Consider the following 21,980-nt stretch of genomic DNA (forward strand, 5'->3'; position numbering starts at 1 on the left):
AGAGTCTTTTGGGTCCTGGTTCATACCCCACAAGCGTATATCCTGTTGGAATTGCCCAATGGCCATGGTATAAGACTGGAGGGTCTGAACCTCTGGATCTAGGAAGAGGTCATTGACATAAACAAAAGGTCTCCCATATAGCATCTCATAAGGACTAAAACCAACCTGTTCCTTAGGGCAATACAGGTATGGAGGAGAGCTATTGGTAAAGCCCCTTCCATCCCAGGGAGGTCTCTTGGGTTATCTTTTTTATCGTTGATTTTAAGAATTGGTTGGCTCTTTCTACTTTTCCTGAAGACTGAAACCTCCAGGCACAATGGAGATAATAAGTAATGCCCAATGCTTTAGAGACTCCTTGGTTGATCTTAGAAGTAAATGACGTCCCATTGTCACTTTGTAATGACCTGGGCAGACCAAACCTTGGAATGATTTCATGGAGCAGTTTTTTTACTACCTCCTCAGCCTTATCAGTCCGGGTGGGAAAGCCTTCAATCCATCCTGTGAATGTATCTATCATGACTAATAGGTATTTATACCCTTGAGAAACTGGCATCTGGGTGAAGTCCATCTGCCAGTCCTCTCCTGGATAGGCCCCACGTCGTTGGACGGGCTGGGCCAGCTGGGGTCTTCGAGCTCTTTGGGGGTTGTTTAATTGGCAAGTGGGACAAGAGGAGACTACTTGTCTTATAGTTGTTTGGAAGCCTGTTCCTCTGAAAGACCTTTCTAGTAATCTTTGGAGGGCCTTTTTTCCTAAGTTAGTGGTGGCATGTAAGGAGTTAACCAACTTCCATTGGAGGTTCCCAGGCAGAAAAAGGAGCCCCTCCTTTTGGAACCACCCCATATGATCTTCTTGAAAACCCTCACTGTTAGCTTTCAGAGTCTCACCTTCAGTATATGAAGGAGTTTCTGGCAAGTTAGTCTGTGGAACTAAGGTGGCAACCCATATTAGGTCATGGTTCTGTGATGCTGCTCTCTTAGCTGCCTGATGGGCTGCTAGGTTCCCTCGAGTCACTTCCATGCTCCCTTTTTGGTGTCCGTTACAGTGGGAGACTGAAATCTCAGCAGGCAGATGGACTGCCTCCAAGAGTCTAAGGATTTGATCACCATATTTGATTGGGGACCCTCGGGTGGTCAAATGGCCCCTTTCTTTCCAAATAGCTGCATGTGCATGTAGCACCAGAAAGGCATACTTGGAGTCAGTATAAATGGCTATTTTTTTCCTTTTCCCAGCTCTAAAGCTCGAGTCAGAGCTATGAGCTCAGCTAATTGGGCTGAAGTTCCTGGTGGCAGAGGCTTAGCCTCTATGGCCTCAAAACTGAAGACTACTGCATATCTAGCTCTTCTTTTTCCATCCAAGACAAAGCTGCTTCCATCAGTGTACCAGATTTCCTCAGGATTGGTCAGAGGATCTTCTGACAATCCCTCTCGGGGTTTTGTCCAGTGGTCCAAGGTTTCTAGACAGGCGTGAAAGGGGAGAGAGCCCTCGGGGGTAAGCAGGAGGGTGGCTGGGTTAAGAACCTCACAAGGGGATATAGTGAGGCCTGGATTTTCCATCAGTATTACTTGATATCTGAGGATTCTTTGATCAGACATCCATAAATGGCCTCTCCCATTTAGGAGTTGTTTTACTTGTTGGCTGGTAAAAATAGTTAGTTTGCCCCCAGGAGAGTTTTAAAGCATCTTCTATCATAATTGCAATAGCTGCAAGATTTTGAAGGCAGGGGGACCAGCCCTGGGCGGTTGGATCAAGTCTCTTAGATAAGTAAGCTACAGGCTAGGGCTCAGATCCCAACCTTTGAGTTAACACTCTCAAGGCTATTCCCTCTCTTTCATGGACATAAAATGCTTTTTTTGGATCTGGCAACCTCAAGGCACGTGCCTGAGTTAAGGCCTGTTTTAGTGTAGCCTCTGCCTTCTTTTGAGGAGTTCCCCACGTTAGTGGGATTGAATCATCTCATCCCTTTAAGCTTTTATATAAGGGGTGGGCAATTAGACCATAGTTGGGTATCCAGATTCTACAGTACCCAGTTAGCCCCAGGAAAGCTCGCAATTGTTTTTGAGTCGTGGGGGAGGGCAACTGAAGGATTCCTTGTACCTGATCAGAGGACAGCTTCCTGGCCCCGTGTGTAATCTGAACTCCCAGGTAAGTGACCTTTGTCTTAACCATCTGTGCCTTAGCACGGGAGACTTTATATCCCCTTTCTGCCAAAAAGTTTAGAACCTGAATTTCATGTTGGGCACTTTTCTCATCTGGAGAGCAGATTAGTAGGTCATCTACATATTGTAATATTTTCCCATTAGGTCCCAGGTCCAGATCTAGGCTAAGGGCCTGTCCAAACAAGTGGGGGCTATCTCTGAACCCCTGAGGTAATACTGTCCAAGTCATCTGTTGGTGTTTTTCTCCTGGGGCCTCCCATTCCAAGGCAAAAAGATATTGGGATTCTTTAGCCAGTGGTATGCAAAAAAATGCATCTTTGAGATCCAAGACTGTAAACCACTTGGCACTGGGTGGGATTTCTCCCAGGATTACATAGGGACTGGGTACTGTGGGATGGAGGGGGACTACAGCTTCATTTATGACCCGAAGATCTTGAACCATTCGCCAGGTTCCGTCCTGTTTCTTTACTGAGAGGATTGGTGTGTTACATGGCGAACTGGTGGGGACCAATAGCCCACAAGCAAGGAATTTATTTATTAAAGACTGTAGTCCCTCCCGAGCCTCTCTTTTGAGAGGATGTTGTTTCCGGTTAGGAAACCGAGTGGGATCTCGGAGGACAATGATGATCGGCTCAGCTTGGTGGACTCGTCCAGGAGTCCCCTGATCTCACACCTGGGGGTTAATTTTGTCCTCCCATAGTCTTTGCTCTCTCTCTGTTGGAGGTGTGATGGGTTCCTCAATAGTAACTAGAAACTGTAAGCCCTAGGGGCTGAAAAACTTCCCATCACAAGGGTGGTCCCCAGTTTAGTGAGTATGTCTCTTCCCATTAAGGGAGTATGGATACTCAGGGACCACCAGAAACTGGTGGGAGAATATCTGTCCATCCCAGCAACAAAGAAGTGCTTGGGTGAATCTTCTAGTAGTTGCTTTTCCTGTAGCACCCAAAATGGTACAGGTTTGGGAGGAGAAGGCTCCGGAGTAGGAGATCAAGATAGAGTAGGTAGCCCCCTATGTCGACCAAGAAGTTCTCGGACCTACCTGCCACATCCCGTTGCACCCTTGGCTCCAGCCCCGTGATGGTTATCTGTGACAGGCGGGCTTGCTGGGGCGGGCCGCTTCAGTCCTCTTGAACCATCCTGAGGGAAGGCTTGGCGCTTGACCTTGAGACTCTTGGGTCCCGAGGGCAGAGTGCCGCCCAGTGTCCCAGTTGATGGCGTTTGTGGCAAGCTGTTCTAGGAGACTTGTCACGGTTAGGACACTCTTTGGCCCAGTACCCCGCCTGTCTACAGATTAGGCATTTGCCTCGTGCCTTGTCATTCAAGGGCTCGGGGTGTGCCATCGGGCTGCCCTGGAGGGCGGCCAGCATCTGGGCATGCCTTGTCTCTTTCCTTCTCTCCCTCTCCTGGGCCTTGGCCTCCTCCTCCTGTTCTCTGTTATAAAAGGTATTGGTGGCTGTCTGGGTCATCTCATCTAGAGAGGCAGCAGAGCCCTGCTGCTGTAGCTGTTGTAACTTAGTTCTGATATCTGATGCACATTGGGACAGGAATTTGTCCTTTAAAAACACCTGTCCCTCGTAAGAGTCTAAGTCCAAATTGGTAAACTTTTGGAGTGCCTCTTTTAGCTTTTCTAGAAAGGCAACGGGGTTCTCATTGGGCTCCTGAGTTATTGCTGAGACCCGGGCATAGTTGATTACTTTTTGCTGGGCTGCTTTCAGACCTGCCTTTATACAAATTAGAAAATGATCCCTTTCCCAGATGTGCTCAGGGTCATTATAATTCCAGTTAGGATCGGAGGAGGGGACTGCAGTTTCCCCTACTGGGTATCTATCGCTTGACATGTGAAGCCCTGTTGCATACCTCCGGACTTCCTTTAAGACCCTAGTATGTTCAGGGTCTCCAGTGTGACCAGTGCTAGGTAGGACTAAGGGGTTGGGTATTATACAGTTCTTCTCTCCCAAGGCCAGCTATTTTTTTTTGTTATCCCTCTAGAAGATTGTAGAGGCAACATTGTGGGCCAGGATGGGGCTGAGGAAAGAAGCATGAAACAGGAGGGAAAGGGGGGCAGAGCACAACCTTTGAAAGAATGACATAGCATGGGGGCATAACATAAACCGATTAAAATCAATTGGGTCCAACAGGACAAGTCAAATTCGAGCAAAATCCCCAATCTGTAAGCCAAAAGACACACCCCGAGGTGGCAGAACAGCTCTAAGGCACTGTCAGCAGAGGGAGGAGTGGGTGGTTCCCCAATGGCCGGGATGATCCTCCTGCTCATTAGTATATGCACTCGCCGCTCACAAAACTTAGGCCCCATTCCCCGGCCGGGACCCTGTAGAACAGGCACTTCTCTCTGGATTTTAGCAAATCCACCTCCCACTTATCGCTTTGTCTCTCACTGAATTTTTGCAATAAGATCTCAGAGCCTGAGCCGGGCATCCTGGGTTTTGGTCGGGCTCAAGTCCCGGGAGAAAGAGCAGAAGGAAAAGAGGAAAAAGCAGTGGGAAAAACGTGCCAAGGAATCTCCTTCATAGCCTACTGGAAAATTTGCTAGATATCTGACCGGTGCTCACAGTTTTCATTGGCCTGATTTTTGGCACAAAGAGTAAGGACAGAAGAACCCCCACCGGCTTGGGTAACAGCTGCTGGGGCCCAGCAGAGAGTGCCTTTGGGACATACCGAAGAGTAGCCTCTCCAGAGTCCCTCAGTTGCGCCCACTGCTGCCCGCCTGTTCGCGGGGGTTCGAGGAAACAAGAAAAGAGAGATTCTAAAGGAGTTAAGATTTTGTTAGGCATGTCCCTCCAGCCATAGGAGCTAGGACCTCCTACCTTAACCGGAGGTCTGTTGGAATCTGAGGCTGAGCCGCGTGGGCTTTCTGCTGAGTTCATTTTTCATTGCCCCGGTTTCTAGCACGATGGGCCTTCCCCTGCGCTGGGTTTTCTTCACGTTCCTCTTCTACCGTAGGAGCTTCGCTGAGTTGGGCTCCTGCTGCACTTGGCCTCTTCCGCGTGGAGGTTGTTTTAGCCAGGTTATATCCGAGTCAACGGCACCATAGATGTCAGGCGAGTGTATGCTCCTCGGTTCTTTGTCTCGTCACAACAAAAATTTGGAGTGACGGACATTGAAGCCCTCTCAGAGGACAGACCGTGTTACAGCTCTTAAATAAATCAGTGTTACAGCTCAGTGTCACAGCTCTATTTATTTAGGTAATAGCAGGAAAATCCATCTTTGAGGCGTGAGGGCACGTCGATCCAAAGATGCAAAGAGATCGCCCCATCACGCAGGAGAGAGAGAGAGAGAGAAGAGGGAAAAGGGCTTTGGCTCCTCTTTTTATATGTTTCTCTGTCCCTGGGCCTGTCTTATGTAAATTGGGCTTAGGCAGGAGCATTGTTGTTTTACCTGAGGTTCTCACTCTGGTCCTCGGACCTTCGTTTGTTCTATTTTCGCGGGCTTTCCCCTTCCAGGTATTTTAGCCACCGCCATTTTGGACTCTTTTTCCCTATTCTGACTACCTAACAAAGGGGCCTCGCCCCGTGCCCTGAAAGTCTGGTTTAGGATGCAGATTTCTTGCAGTAGAGTTACCTCATAAGTAATATCAGATCCTGGCAAGGGATAAATCAACCTGGGTGTCATAAACGTTTTTCTAGTTTCTTCTTCCTTTGGCTGCACCACGGGGCGTTTGGAATCTCAGTTCCCCCACCAGGGATTGAACCTGGGCCACAGCACTGAAAGCCCCAAATCCTAACCATGAGGCCACCAGGGAACTCCCTCCATCTGCATTTTTTTTTTTAATTTTTTAAAAATTGACATATGGTTGATTTACAATGCTGCATTAGTTCCAGATGTAGCAGAGTGACTCAGCCCTACATCCATTTATGTGGGATCTTAGTTCCCCGACCAGGGATCAAACCTGCACCCCCGGCATTGGAAGTGCAGAGTCTTAACTACTGGACCACCAAGAAAGTCCCCATCTGTGTTGTATTTCCGCTTAACTCAGTGTATTTGCAGTCAAAAAGCCAAACTAGAATACCTGGCAAATAGTGCAAATTGAAGAGACTGAAAACGCAGTTAAGTTTGAGATTTTAGAAGTTTTCATAGGAGGAAAAGACTTTTAAGAGGCATTGCAATGGTCTAAAATGACAAATCATACTTGATTTTGTTTTTGCCAGCTGTCTTTGCAGATTGCCTACTCTGTTTTTTCTGAAACTTTTGTCTTTGTTTTTTAGTGGACTGAAGACTGCAGAAAATCAACCTATCCTCCTTCTGGGCCCACGTGAGTAAACGTCAGATGAGCAGGATTTACTCTGACCTTCCTGGAGATTTCTCTCCATGTTAAGTGTGATCTCATAGAACTAACGAGATCATGTTACTTAAGTCATGTCTTCTATCCTGAGATGATTTTGTTTCCCCTGAGGTTTGTGTGGTATGCATTTGGCTAAGACTTTGAACAAATGTGAAGAAAATACCCCATGATGAAATGTCCCATTTTGAGCCCATCAAAATCAGGGAGAAAAAAAGGATTAGCATTCTCCACTAAATTTTTCTATCTTCCCTTAAGTATTTTTCTCATGCTGACAAATGCAGAGGTGACCTGTGATTTTCTGTGATGCCTGAGTATAAACCACCCCATCATGCTGAAACAAAAGAGTGCAGGATCTCACATGAAACTTTAAAAAAAAATAAACCCTGCCCATGATCATCAAAACTATTGAGGCCAAAACAGGATTGGAAAACATAGGAATAGCCAATAACATGTTTTAGTGTGTTGAACATTAATGTTTTTAGCTTAGGGTTTTGGCCTTTTCAAATCCTGCGTGGCTAAATAGGAAAAAACTTAAGAATGGCTCACCACCCCAGCGGGTACAGAATGTGAAAAAGAAGGAAGAGGTGTTGGGAAGAGTCACCGTTTTCTCCCCGCTCTTCCCTTGCACTGCAAGTAGCCTGCCGCAGAAAAAGGAAGACAGAAGGCATGCAGCTTTAACCGAAGGATTATTCCTATTCGTGACTACAGAAGTATAAGTAGGACCCCAATTCTGTGACTTGTAGGAACTAATACATCCCCTCTTAACCCACCCCCCACCATGGAAATCAGTCTGGATTCATGTCTGTATGTTTAAGAGCCTGGTAGCATTGCAGCTCCTACCAGGCTGCACCTTTTGCTTCTCCGGAGCAGGGCAGTGAAGGAGCAAACGCTGGCTGTTTTTGGGCAGCGTTAAGCTTATCAGTCACTGAATGCCACACCTGTAAGAGGCTCTTTCAGTCCAGTAAGAGGTGCCAGGAGATCATGTTTCTGTGGTGACAGAATAGTTGCAGAGTTCATCCATCAGGATTTCAGCCCTGGCTCCACTGGTCAGGTAGTGGATGTTGCTACTCTCCTCACAGTAGAAATGGCTATGTATAAATTGAAGAGTAGGACTTCGGGGAATGGATGTGATGAACAGTGACTTGGCTTGGACTTACTAAGAAGAATGAGGAGAGAGGATGTGGCGACTTCCCTGGTGGTCCAGTGGTAAGGCTGTGCTTTCATGCAAGGGGTCTGGGTTTGATCCCTGGTTGGGGAATTAAGATCCCATATACTGCACAGCACAGCAGAAAACAAACAAAAACGGAGAAGAGAGGAAGTGTAGTAGGAAGTGTAGCATGGCTGAGTCAGTAGTGAGGTTCTTGAAGAAAATGGTGGGAAGCTCATATACTGTGTTGCCATTCTGGGGGCTTAAAAGTGACCTTACTGAAGCCAGCTCTAGAGTCAATGATTTGACAATAGTGTTGAGACTGTCTGAGAGGGAATTCTGAGTCTAGGAAACCAATTGGAGAAGTGCCCAGAGCCTAGACCTAATTTTTGTAGAGATTTAGGATGGGAAAAGGCATATATTTTCTGGCATTGATATTCAGGTTACATACAGCTATTGAGCCAAAATTGATTATTTTACCTATCACCATTATGTGTTAACCTTCCTATAATGCTGTAATTCCATTTTAGGATTTCTAAAATGGCATTGTATAAATGACCCAGCACAGAAGCACGGAGTGGAAAATGAGCTTTTTTTGCAAATTTTGGTTTGAGTACCAACTTCTCTGTTGTTATTAAGAATATGTCTCTAACATACCTATAATGGTGTAACTATCTAACCATCATCAAGAAACTGATTTTAAACATTTCAAGATGATACACCTCTCATTGCAGTTACAGGGGTCCGGTTCCGTGGTTCACCATAAATCTTGATTTACCACCGTACAAAAGATGGCATGAATTGATGGTGGTCAAAGCACCAGCGGTAGGGTGTGATTCTTAAATCTTTTATTTCTGACTTGACTGAATATAATTGTATTTAAAAGAACACATCATGATACTATGTACCACGTACTTTAAGAATCTGCTTTCCATGGTTCTCTGCCATTTATAATAAATGATAGTAGAGAAAAGAGGATGTCATTTCTCTGTAGCTTCTCGATTTTTACTAGCCTCTGCCTTTGTTTCTTTATCTCATATCATATATTATTATCTAAAGTTAATAACATGTTGTGTTAAAGATATGTCTTGTTTACATATGTTTTTAAATAGTACTCTTATTTAGCTACATATAGATAAGTCAAAAGTCTATATCTGTCTTTTGTTACACAAAAATTAATCTTTTTTAACAGTTAAAAAGCACTCAGTTTTTTATTAATATATATATTCATTGCACACATAGTCGAAATAAAACCTTCTGTAATTCATTGTGTGGTTCTTGATTAAAATACAGATTATAGACTTTCAGAAAATTTGTATTGGGGTATGGTATACATACAGTAAAGTGCACAGTTCTTAGGTATACAGATCAGTGTGATATAATGACAATTATGATTACTGTGATTTACAAAACAGGGCTAATAATTTAGTAAACATGGATGTACCTTAATTACAAGCTTTTTCTGAAATGGTCTTCAAATACTTTCTATATCAAGATTAATGTTAAATGTCAACACTTCCTTATGTCTCTTATCAATTTTTAAATTTATTTTTTAGCTGAAAGTTATAATGAATTCCATGAAGAATATAATAAATGCGTTTGTGCCAAGTGGAAAAATTGTACAGTTAGTGGATCAAAAGTTGGTAAGAAATATTATTTCCTACAATAAATGTTAAAGACACACATGGACACATATACACACGATTCAGCGAAGGCTCTGTACTTATTTAAAGGCATAATTTGACAGCCTCTTCTAAGGAGCTTGGACAAATTTGCTTTTATTTCAGACTACTGTTAAAACCTCAGAGGGACTTAAAATTCTGGTGCTTGGTAGTATTACAAGACATAAAGTAGCATGGTAAATTTCGGCAGTTTGTTGCTCTTTAATGTATTTATAAAAGAAATGGTTTGTGGATGAACATGCCATGGGGCAACTAAACCTGCAGGCCACAGCTACTCCAACTCCCACTCCATCTACTGCTCCAGCAACTGCTCCATTTACTACTCCATCTGCTACTCAACTGCTACTCCATCTACTGCTCCAACCGCTACTCTAACCCTCGCACCTCGAGTCCATGCTTCGCAACGAGAGAAGCCCCCGCAAGGAGAAACCCTTGCACCGCACCTAGAGAGTAGCCCTGCTTGCCACAACTAGAGAAAAGCCCGAGCTCAGCAAGGAAGACCCAGCAAAGCCAAAAATTAATCAATCAATTTTTTAAAACACAGGGGTTTTAACCCCTTAGGCAAAAAAATAAGCTCTGATCACCTATTGTGGCAACAATGGCTAGTACAGAGTATATGTAAAAGAACCAAATCTCAAAGCCACACTTGAGGTTGAATGATTGTTAATGTGTTTGTTTTTCAGCCTGGTCTGCTTGGCAACTTGCCTGGCCCTTTCGAGGAGGAATTGAAGGGAATTGCAGCTGTTACTGAAATCCCTTTAGGTAAAGTTCACTTTGCAGTTTTACAAAATTTAATAAAGTACCCCCAATTTTTTATTGGGATATGGTAATGCATACAGTGAAGTACACAGATCTTAGGAATACAGATCAATAGAATTTTTAAAATCCAGGAGTGTGTGTGTCTCAGTCATGTCCAACTCTTTGTGACCCCATGGACTGTAACCTGCCAGTCTCCTCTGTCCATGGGATTTTCCAGGCAAGAATACTGGAGTGGGTTGCCATTTCCTACTCCAGGGGAGCTTCTTAATCCAGAGATCAAACCCATATCTCCTGCATTGGCAGGTAGATTCTTTACCACTGCACCACCTGGGACTCCCCAAGCATACTTGCATTTAATCACAACTCAGAACAAGATACAGAAACAATTTACAGCAATCCAGCCTGCTCCATTCTGCACAATTCTGAACCTCTTGGTAACCACTATTTGAACTTCAGCTTAGGTTAGTTTTGCCTCTTAAACGTCATACAAATAGAGCCAAACAATATGAACTGTTGTCCGGTTTCTTGCACATACCATTGTAGGTAGTAGGCTATTGTATGACTAGGATATTTGTCATTTTCACATTTGAGTTGTGAACATTCTTGTTCATGTTTTTTTATGGGTATGTACACTCATTTCTCTGGGATATGACCTGTGTTATAGGGTAGCTGAGTAATTTAGCCTTGGAGTCTCTGCCAACCAGTTTTTCAAAGTGATTGTAACCATTGACAGTTAGCATAGTATTGATACAAGACTTTTTTCCACTTGCTGATTCTCCGTGTGATAGTGTCACTCTCATTTATTTGGGCATTTTGTTGAGTGTGTTATATTCACTCATTATGGTTTAACTGGGGCTTCCCTGATAGCTCAAGTTGATAAAGAAAGTGAAAGTGAAAGTCGCTCAGTCATGTCCGACTCTTTGCGACCCCATGGACTGTATAGTCCATGAAATTCTCTAGGCTGGAATACTGGAGTGGGTAGCCTTTCCCTTCTCCAGGGGATCTTCCCAACCCAGGGATTGAACTCAGGTCTCCCACATTGCAGGTGAATTCTTTACCAGCTGAGCCACAGTGTTTTAAGTTGGTAAAGAATCTGCCTGCAATGCAGGAGACCCCAGTTGGTTCAATTCCTGGGTTGGGAAGATCCGCTGAAGAAGGGATGGGCTACCCACTCCAGTATTCTTGGGCTTCTCCTGTGGCTCAGCTGGTGAAGAATCTGCCTGCAATGCGGGAGACCTGGGTTTGATCCTGGGTTGAGAAGATCCCGTGGAGAAGGGATAAGCTACCCACTCCAGTATTCTTGCCTGGAGAATTCCATAGACAGAGGAGTTTGGCAGGCTGTAGTCCATTGGATCGCAAAGAGTCAGACATGACTGAGCAACTAACATAAGTGATCTTTGCGTACCCCCAAAACATAATTCTTGTATGTTTTCTTCTCTATGACTTTTGTTTACTTTTTACATATAGGCCCATGGTGTATCTTGAATTAACTTGCATATGGTATCGGTTAGGGATCAAAGTTCAAGTTCTTTCCAGTTGACCGTACTGTTTACTAAAAAGGTTATCCTTCCCTCAGTGAATTCCCATAGTACCTTTGATAGAGAGAGAGAGAGACCCCTACCCCACCAGCCGCGCAGGCTCACTCAGATCATCTGCAGACACTTAACGTTTGCCCAAGCAAAAACTCACATGATGACAATAGTTACACCTTTTCTTAGAAAAGAATTTTCTAACAATGTCATGGTTCTGTGTATTGACCAGAAAATTTCCTTTTTTTTCTCATAGGAGAGATTATTTTATTCAATATTTTCTATGAATTTTTTACCATTTGTACTTCAATAATAACAGAAGACAAAGAAGGTAAATGAATGTGTACTGGGGGAGGGTGGGTGGTACAAAGAAACAAAATGGAAGAAAAATACTGAAATGAAATTATAACTTGTAAAACACAGGCTTGCTATGCATATATGTGCATGTTGCATAGGGTTTTATAGATCTTTATTAAGTTTTTGAAAGTGAATTGAAAACTGTTCTTATTTTAAGATCACTGTAACGGCTATTAAAGTTTTAATTTAGGCATGCACCTCTTGCACGAATTGTTTCAGGACTGAAAACATTCTTACTTTCCTTCATAGGCTACTTACACCCCTATTTATAATTTGATCTAAGTACTCACAGGGCAGAACAGAGATTCTCCCATCATTTTCCAGCCAAGGGACCCTGTGTAGACCAGCTTCAGTTTTCCATATTTTTCCTGGCAAGTCCTTAGATTATAAGGCCCAGGGTGATGTACCCTGATTCACTGTTATTTTTTTACCTATACTCTGGGTATAGCTGTAGGTGACAATCCCTGAAGGGAAGCGTGTTGGTAAGTCATATTAGGTGAGGCCGAGATAGCTTCGTCTGATAGCTTCGTCACGGTGAACCAAAAATCGTGGCTGCTGATCTTTCCCCGTCTTCTAACCTTACCTGCAGCCCTCTGCTCTCAGGTACTGAGGGGGAATCTGGCCAGTGTGACAGGGACAGCCTTTTCATTTGTTGAGGCTTGTGATATTAGGTGCTACTTAATTCTTACTGTTGAATTGAACAGTTAGGAATATCACTTAACCAAAATTAAGTGTCCAGCTTTGGTTTAGAATCAATCATCCTGTCATAATTGCTGTTACATGTCTTTTCTGCTTGCTTTCAATTTAGGTCATCTACTACATGGGCGAAACATGGATTTTGGATTATTTCTTGGGTAACTAAAAAAAAAATGTGGTATGTCTCAGTCCCTAAGAAGAGTAGGTAGTATTACATTGATGAAAAAGTTAAGTACCAAATCATTCCCAGAATATGACCAGAAAGGAAGACCCTAGATTCTTTAGTTTTGAGACCAGATTAAGCATGCTCCCATTCAGTTGAGAGTAAAAGAATAGCATTCTATTTCATGTGTCTTCTTTACCTTCCTGAAAAAAAATATGACAGTGCTTTGTAATTGGAGACCTAAATATTATCTGGGATTTGCTATTTATAGGCTGTGTCATGTTGGGGGAGTTACTTAACTTCTCTGATCCTGTTTTATCTTATGGAAAATGGAAGATAAAGCTTACCTATATTGGAAAATCCTTGTGAATATTGATCATTGGGGATTAGGTCAGTAAAGCATCTGGTATATCTGACCAGGCTTCCCTGGTAGCTCAGATAGTAAAGAATCCACCTGCAATGTGGGAGACCTGGGTTCGATCCCTGGATTGAGAAGATCTGCTGGAAGAGGGCATGGCAACCCACTCCCGTAGTCTTGCCTGGAGAATTCCCCTGGACAGAGGAGCCTGGTGGGCCACAGTCCTTAGGGTTGCAAGGAGTTGGACGTGACTATGCGACTAAGCCCAGCACACAGCAGAGCATCGTGCCTGACCATCTCCTCATCCTTATTGTCACTGTTATTAAATGTCACTGAAATTTGTCTTTTGTAGGTGGAATATAAATAATGATACTTGGGTCGTAACTGAGGAACTAAAACCTTTAACAGTGAATTTGGACTTCCAAAGGAACAATAAAACTCTCTTCAAGGCAACAGCCTTTGCTGGCTATGTGGGCATGTTAACAGGATTCAAACCAGTAAGGAATCTGTTGTTAACCAGATTTTACAGGGAGCTCTGTGTGCATGATGGGGTCTAAGGAAATGAGAACCTGAAAAGAATGTGTAGCCCCAGTTCGTCCCATTGTGTTCTTCTTACCTTTAGCTCACAAGGTAGAGAAGAGTAGGAGGAAGTGAAGATTTTTGAGCCTTTTGTGGAGATAAAGCCCATGGTAGGTCTCTAGGGCTGTGAGTAAACCTTGGAATCTGGCCATGGCTCTGCCCCTCAGGCGAGTTAGTCATTAAGTCCCTGCATTTCAGTTTCCTTGTTGGAAAAGTGTGGCCGATAACATCCATCTACTTATCTCACACACTAAATGTGAAAAATGCTTTGACCTTCTAAAAAAAGCTGTTAACAGAAGATGAGAGTATCATGCCTTGATTTTTTTTTCTCTCCCCCACACCCCAAAGTCCCCAGTCTAGGCCCTGATATAACAGGATTAAAAGAGCCCTGTGAGAGGGCCTTAAACAGGATGGTGCAGGTTTCTGACCTCACTGCTTTGTTTTCTTTTCAGGGACTGTTTAGTGTTACACTCAATGAACGCTTCAGTATGGATGGTGGTTTTATGGGTGAGTAGAGAGTTCTTAAATGGGAATTTCATAGCTGTTTTAAGAAGAAGGTTAGGCTGTGCTTTATGATTAACAGTTTAATCTCTTCTAGGTCCTGTGACACTGTGTGTGTTTTATCTCTTCCAGGTGTCATAGAATGGATTTTGGGAAAGAAAGATGCCCAGTGGATAGGGTTTATCATTAGATCAGTTCTAGAAAATAGCACAAGGTAATCTGTTTGGTTGCTTTATTACCAGATTTTTTATTTTTTTAATTTTTCCTTGAGGTATAATTGACATATTAGTACAAGAAGTGTACTATAAAATGTTTAGATATTTGTTTATATGGCATAATGGTCACAATAAGTCTAGTTAACATCTGTCACCACACAGTTAGGGTTTTTTCCTTGTGATGAGAACTTTTAAGATTTATTCTCTATGAAACTTTCAGATATTCAGTACAGTATTAATAACTATAGTCACTATGATGTGCATGACATCCTCAGGACTTATTTTATAACTGGAATTTTGTGCCTTTTGACCCTCTTCACCCATTTCACCCATCTCTCACCACCCTGCCCCCACCTCTGTCAGCCACCAGTTTGTTCTCTGTACCTGTGAATTTTTTTTTATTTTTTTGTTTTTAGATTCCACTTCTAAGTGTGATCACATGGTATTTGTCTTTGTCTAATTTATTTCATTTAGCAAAATGCTCTCAAGGCCCATCCATTTTGTCACAAATGGCAAGATTTCATTCTTTTTTATGGTTAAATAATATTCTGTTGTATATATACCGCATTTTCTTTATCCATTCATCCTTAGATACTTAGGTTGTTTCCATAACTTGGCTTATTGTAAATAATGCTGCAGTTAATGTGGGGGTGTGAATATCTTTTGGAGTTAGTGTTTTCATGTCCTCAGATCATTACTTAGAAGTGGGATTGCTTAGGTCATGTGGTAGTTTTAGTTTTTTGAGGAACCTCCATACTGGTGGTTCCATAGTGACTGCACCAGTTTATATTCCACCCAATTCCACATGGTTCCCTTTTCTCCACATCTTGGCCAACACTTATCTCTTGTCTTTTTGATAATAGCCAGTCTGACAGGTGTGAGATGATCCTTATCGTTGCTTTGGTTCGCATTTCCCAACTTCTTGTGTACCTGTTAGCCACCTGTATCTCATCTCTGGAAAAATGTTCAACCCTTTGTCCATTTTTAAATCAGATTGTCTGTTTTTTGCTATTGAGTTGTGTCGGTTCTATATACATTTTGGAAAATAGATCCTTACCAGATGTATGAATTACAGATATTTTATCCAGTTGAGTAGGTTGCATTTTCGTTTTGTTGAAGGTTTTATTTGCTGTGCAGAAGTTCTTTAGTTTGACGTTGTCCTACTTGTTTATTTTCATCTTTGTTACTTTGTCTTGGTGGCAGATCTAAAAATTATTGCCAAGCCGTGTCAAGGAGCGTATCACCTGTTTTCCTTTAAGAGTTTTATGACTTCAGGTGTTACGTTTAAATCTTTAACACATTTTGATTTTTGTGTATGGTGTGAGATGGTGGTTTGGTTTCATCCTTTTGCGTGTAGTTGTCCAGTTTCCCAAACACTGTCTTTTTCAGAGACTGTTCTTCCCCAGTGTGTATTCTTGGTTCCTTTTTCATAAATTAATTATGGGCTGTCCGTTCTCTTTCACTGATCAATGTGTTGTTAATGCCAGCAGCATGGTTTTGGTTCCTGTAGCTTTGTAATACAGTTTGAAATATAGATGTTCTTCTTTTTCAAGATTGCTTTGGCTATTCATGGCCTTTGTTATTCCATACAGTTTTTAGGATTGTTTGTTCTATTTCTGTGAAAAATGAATTTTGATAGAGGTTGCAAGGAATCTGTGTAGATTTCTTTGGGGTAGTATGAACATTTTAACATTAATTCTTCCAATCCATGACCGTGGAATATTTTTATTTGCGTCTTCTACTTCTTTCATCAGTGTCTTATAGTTTCCAGTGTGTACAGGTCTTTCACCTCTTTGGTTAAATTTTTCCCATGTATTTTATTCTTTTGAATGTGATTATAAATGGGACTATTTTCTTAATTTCTCTTTCTGATCCTGTTACTACTGTATGGAACCACAACTGATATTTGTATACTGATATCATGTCCTGAAATTTTACTGAATTTATTATCCCTAAAAGTTTTTTTTTTTGGTGGAGAGTCTTTATTATAGTATTATGTCATCTGCAGATAGTGACAATTTCACTTCTTCCTTTCTGATTTGAATACCTTTTATTTCTTTGTTTTGCCTTATTCTGGCTAATACTGCCAATACTATATTGAATAAAAATGGTGAGAGTGCACAAGTTTGTCTTGTTCCTAATCTTAGAGGAAAAACTTTTAACTTTTCATTATTGAGTATAATGTTAACTGTGGGTTTCTCTTATATAGCCTTTAATTATGTTAAGGTATGTTCCCTCTGCACACACTTTTTTGAGATGTTGAATTTTGTCAGATGCATCTGTTAAGATCATATTTTTATCCTTCATTTTTTTATTCTTTAATTGGAAGAAAATTGCTTTATAGTGTATTGTTTTCTGCCATATGATAATGCAATTCATCTTAATTATACACATATCATCTCCCTCTTGGGAGAAGGCAATGGCAACCCACTCCAGTACTCTTGCCTGGAAAATCCCACAGATGGAGGAGCCTGGTAGGCTGCAGTCCGTGGGGTTGCGAAGAGTCAGACACGACTGAGCGACTTCACTTTCATTTTTCACTTTCATGTATTGGAGAAGGAAATGGCAACCCACTCCAGTGTTCTTGCCTGGAGAATCCCAGGGACGGGGGAGCCTGGTGGGCTGCCGTCTATGGGGTCGCACAGAGTCAGACACGACTGAAGTGACTCAGCAGTAGCAGCAGCATCTCCCTCTTGAACCTCCCTCTCCACCCTCATCTAAGTCATCACAGAGCACCAGGCTGGGCTCCCTGTGTTACGGAGCAGCTTCTCACCGGCTTCTACAGGTGGTAGTGTGTGTATGTCGATGCTGCTTTCCCCACCTGTCCCACTTTCTCCTTCCCTCACTGTGTCCACAGGCTCATTCTCTGTATCTGTGTCTTCCTTCCTTCCCCGCAGATGTTCATCAGTGCCATCTTTCTAGATTCCATATATATATGTGTTAATACACAGTATTTGTTTTTCTCTTTCTGACCTACTTCACTCTGTATAACAGGCTCTAGGTTCATCCACCTCACTCTAACTGACTCAAATTCTTTTTTATGGCTGAATAATATTCCATTGTATATATGTACCACAACTTCTTCATCCTTCATTGTTTTAATGGGTGTATCAAATTGATTAGTTTGTGCATGTTGAAACCATTTTTGCATCTTGGTACATGAACCTTTTAATGTAGTTTCTTTTAAATTACTAATATTAAAATACTTCAGAGCTTTATCTTCCATTGAGAAATTATTTCAGAGTTTCTTAGGTGAACCTTTTTGACACTCACATGGAATTCTTCATGTTTGTGTGTGTGTGTGTTTACAGCAAGAAAATTACTTATTTAAAACATGCTAGGGATAGTGTATCTGTGAAGGGCATCTGTGAAGTTTTCTTGTTATGCAAACAATCCCCCATCCATACAGAAAAGAATTTTATATAAAAAAATCTTCATTTAATTCATAATACCTGTTAATCTAGAAGTTATATTCTGTGCTGGTACAGAAATCTGGTAGTAGCAAAACTGCCTTTAGCCAGTACTACCATCCAAATGACCTAGAGGAAATGTGGGCATGAGTCCTATTTTTAATGATTTCCAGGGCATACAATTTAGTAGTCTTCTTTGAAAATCCATTTCCATTTTTGATAGCTCAGATTTTCAAGTAATAAAATATGCTATATTATTTTCCCTAGTCCTGTTGTTGAGCGAAAGGTACATAGACTGTAAGGGTAGATGATGATCTCCTGAGGATGCTTCGTTTGTCCTTCACGTTTGGGGGAACATTTCAGATCTCACTGTTTCACTGCAGAGGAGCCAGGGACTGTTTCTCCTTGAGCCGTTGTTCACTATCCTTTTTAGAAAAATGTTCCTCAGATGTCTTCTCTTAGTTTCCACAGCTAAAAATTTCCATTTCAGGTCAACTAAAAGTGTTTCCTTTGTTCTAAATGTTTCTTTGTAGTTATGAAGAAACCAAGAATATATTGACCAAAACCAAGATATTGGCCCCAGCATACTTTATCCTGGGAGGCAACCAGTCTGGGGAGGGTTGTGTGATTACACGAGACAGAACACAGTCTCTGGATGTGTATGAGTAAGTACATTTGCTCAAGCAAAACAAGCAGAAACTAAAGCATAGACAGACGTATGTGTGGGTTTAAGGCGTGAAGCCTAGGAGAAATCTCTTTCTTTGTATCTAGACTCGACCCCAAGAAGGGTAGATGGTATGTGGTACAAACAAATTATGACCGATGGAAAAATCCCTTCTTCCTTGATGATCGCAGAACACCTGCAAAGATGTGTCTGAACCAGACAACCCAAGAGGTACATTCCCAGTGTCATACATATGAGAGAAATGGTAACTACAGAAGAATATCTCCATTCTAACATTTTTCACTGGCCTTTAAAGAATTTATAAACCTCCTAACAGTCACTGTCTCTGGACAGTTTCCACTGAGTTTTTGTTTCTAATGTAAAGAGCAAAATTTTGCCGTGCTTTTCCCTTGTTAATGGTGGCTACCACTCTGTGGGGCTGAATGTCAGCAATTCAAGAGGGGAGGAAGAGAAAGCAAGCGTGTTATATCAGTATCATCACCTGGAACAGTGACCCCAGGGGAATTCTTTTATGCGGGTTGGGGGAGGTTGATTGAAGAATATCTTGGTCTAATGACCCATTTGTGTGCATAAAGCTGCCAACATCTGTATTTAATGTACTAAGAATAACTATTTTTGTGTTTTAGAATATCTCATTTGCAACCATGTATGATGTCTTGTCAACAAAACCTGTCCTCAACAAGGTATTTTTTTTAAATATATGTGTGTGTGTGTGTGTGTGTGTATTTGATTTTAGGAAAAGAATTTGATCCCATGTTTTATCTTTCCCCTTTGTCTTGGATCAATGAGAGCTAGAATTCCAAGTCATGTTCGGCTTAAGGCTACTTTTAAAAATGTTTTTGTGTGGCCAAAACTGAAACTCTTGGAGTGTAACAAAGAAGTTGGTCACTGCAGCTTGATATCCAGTTTGGTCAGAGTATTATTTCCAGTATTACTTAACATGGCATTTGGATTGAATTTAGCATGTTATTAGTGACTTCTCCGTCCATGAGGAATTGAATGCTGTATGCTGCAACTAACACCTAATACTAGACAAAACGAAGTCTGAAGTTATTTTCAGACAGCTTTCTGTCTTAATGGATTAGGTTTTTTTCTTAAACGTTATTATAGCCTTTTCCCTTTTCCCTACTCTTCAGCTAAAATATGCAAAAGTCTTCTGATCATCCAGTTTGCTAATATCCCCCCTTCTGTGTATTTCTGATCCCTCTGATTTTTCCCATTTGTTCCTTGCCTTCTTTTGCTGAACCCTAAGATGAGTGTGCCTCCATGTGTCCTGGCCATTAGCATTTTGATGAGAACCTGGCTTCTGAGGGAAGCTTTCCCTCTGCCCACTGACTCTAACATCTCATTTTGCCCACGCCATCTTTGCTTGAGTTCACAGTTGGGTTACTTACAGATTCTTGTGTGAGTTGGGTGTGTACCTTCTAACCTACATGTCTGCAGTGTTTCCCTCACTGCATGAGAAATGCTTCCAGGATAAGGAAAGCCAAAGCTATGCTTTTTATACTCCACAGTTTCACCACTGGTCTTTGCAAAGTATGCATTGAGGAGCGTTCAGTTGAGTTCAGTTCAGTTGCTCAGTCGTGTCTGACTCTTTGCGACCCCATGAATCGCAGCACGCCAGGCCTCCCTATTCATCACCAACTCCCGGAGTCTGCTCAAACTTATGTCCATTGAGTTGGTGATGTCATCCAACCATCTCAACCTGTCGTCCCCTTCTCCTCCTGCCCCCAATCCCTCCAAGCATCAGGGTCTTTTCCAGTGAGTCAGCTCTTCACATGAGGTGGCCAAAGTACTGGAGTTTCAGCTTCAGCATCAGTCCTTCCAATGAATACCCAGGACTGATCTCCTTTAGGATGGACTGGTTGGATCTCCTTGCAGTCCAAGGGACTTTCAAGAGTCTTCTCCAACACCACAGTTCAAAAGCATCAATTTTTCGGCACTCAGCTTTCTTCACAGTCCAACTCTCACATCCATACATGACCACTGGAAAAACCATAGCCTTGACGAGACGGACCATTGTTTGCAAAGTAATGTCTCTGCTTTTTAATGTGCTATCTAGGTTGGTCATAACTTTCCTTCCAAGGAGTAAGCGTCTTTTAATTTCATGGCTGCAATCACCATCTGCAGTGATTTTGGAGCCCCAAAAAATTAAGTCTGACACTGACACTGTTTCCACTGTCTCCCCACCTATTTCCCATGAGGAGCATTAAGTGAGCCTTAAAACATTGTTTGTGAAGCAGTATACTGCACAGAATTAAGACCTTGTAAAGAACTGAACATTATCTCCCACACCTGTTTATATTTATGACATGGTAATGGTTCTGTTGAAGTCAGTTGTTTTTATTATTATTGACTTATTATGCTGATCTTTATATTTGTTGTGTCTTTACACACACAGACACACATATATATCCATTATGGGAAGCCTGGCGTGCTGAAGTCCATGGGGTCACAAAGAGTAGGACACAACTCAGCGATAGGGCAACAACAAATTTAATGTTTAGTAACGTCATAAGCAGTTCCATAAGAAATGCTAATACAAGTAGAGTCACTTTAAAACTGAAAACATCCTTAAAATAAAAGTTGACTTTTCTTTCAGCTGACGGTGTACACAGTCTTGATAGATGTTACCAAAGGTCAGTTTGAGACGTACATGCGGGACTGCCCAGACCCCTGCATCGGGTGGTGAGCACCACCTGGCCTACAGGACGCGCCTTCTGTGACGTCGGGACGGGAGCTCAGTGGGCTGAGCGGAGCGGCCGTCCGATCTCCTTGCAGAGAGTCGGGGCAGTTTCTCTTTGAGGCGTGAGCTTGTCCTGCTGAGTGTGTTTATAGTGCACAGGCTGTTTTTGCCATAATGTAGGCGATTGCTATGTAACGGATAACTTCTTTCAGTGAAGTACAGCAGTCATCTAGAATTTACCGTGATTCACTTTGGTCTGACCTTTGGGGGCGGGGATAGGCAACTAAATCTGGGGGGGGACCCTCCTCCATGGAATAAAGCCAAGATTCCCTATGAGCACTGAGTCCTGTATCTCCATGTGAGCAAGTTAAATAGCCCCCGTTACTCAGTTTTTCACTTTCATCTACGTATTTGTTGTATGTTTTTGTCTTTTCCTCCTGGCTCTAACTACTATTAAAGTCAATACACCATTGTCTCTGCTGTGACAGCTGTGTATTTCACTAATTTTGGAGATGAGACAGGCATTCAGCTGTATGTTTCTCTTCATGAACATCACACTGATTCTGAATAGAAGGTGGCACTAGTAGTAAAGAACGACCTGCCAATACAGGAGACGTTGAGATGCGGGTTCAATCCCTGGGTCGGGAAGGTCCCCTGACGGGGGGCATGGCAGCCCATCCCAGTATTCCTGCCTGGAGAATCCCATGGACAGAGGAGCCTGGCAGGTTATGGTCCATAGGGTCACAAAGAGAGACA

General features: G+C 42.3%; 1 protein-coding gene across 1 annotated transcript in view; it reads left to right on the forward strand.

Annotated features, from left to right (window-relative positions):
- ASAH1 (N-acylsphingosine amidohydrolase 1) overlaps positions 1–21,699 on the forward strand; it is a 36,441-nt gene extending 14,742 nt beyond the window's left edge. The window contains exons 2-14 of the mRNA XM_065946602.1: positions 6,381–6,427; positions 8,339–8,429; positions 9,161–9,247; positions 9,970–10,048; positions 11,831–11,905; positions 12,740–12,785; positions 13,501–13,645; positions 14,180–14,234; positions 14,361–14,442; positions 18,387–18,518; positions 18,625–18,748; positions 19,165–19,221; positions 21,141–21,699. Coding sequence (XP_065802674.1) covers positions 6,381–6,427; positions 8,339–8,429; positions 9,161–9,247; positions 9,970–10,048; positions 11,831–11,905; positions 12,740–12,785; positions 13,501–13,645; positions 14,180–14,234; positions 14,361–14,442; positions 18,387–18,518; positions 18,625–18,748; positions 19,165–19,221; positions 21,141–21,230 — 1,110 coding nt within the window. The 3' untranslated portion in view covers positions 21,231–21,699. The remainder of the gene's footprint in view (positions 1–6,380; positions 6,428–8,338; positions 8,430–9,160; positions 9,248–9,969; positions 10,049–11,830; positions 11,906–12,739; positions 12,786–13,500; positions 13,646–14,179; positions 14,235–14,360; positions 14,443–18,386; positions 18,519–18,624; positions 18,749–19,164; positions 19,222–21,140) is intronic.
- The last annotated feature ends 281 nt before the right edge of the window (positions 21,700–21,980 follow it).

Source organism: Muntiacus reevesi, chromosome 10 (assembly GCF_963930625.1).
Source record: "Muntiacus reevesi chromosome 10, mMunRee1.1, whole genome shotgun sequence".
NCBI lineage: Eukaryota > Metazoa > Chordata > Mammalia > Artiodactyla > Cervidae > Muntiacus > Muntiacus reevesi.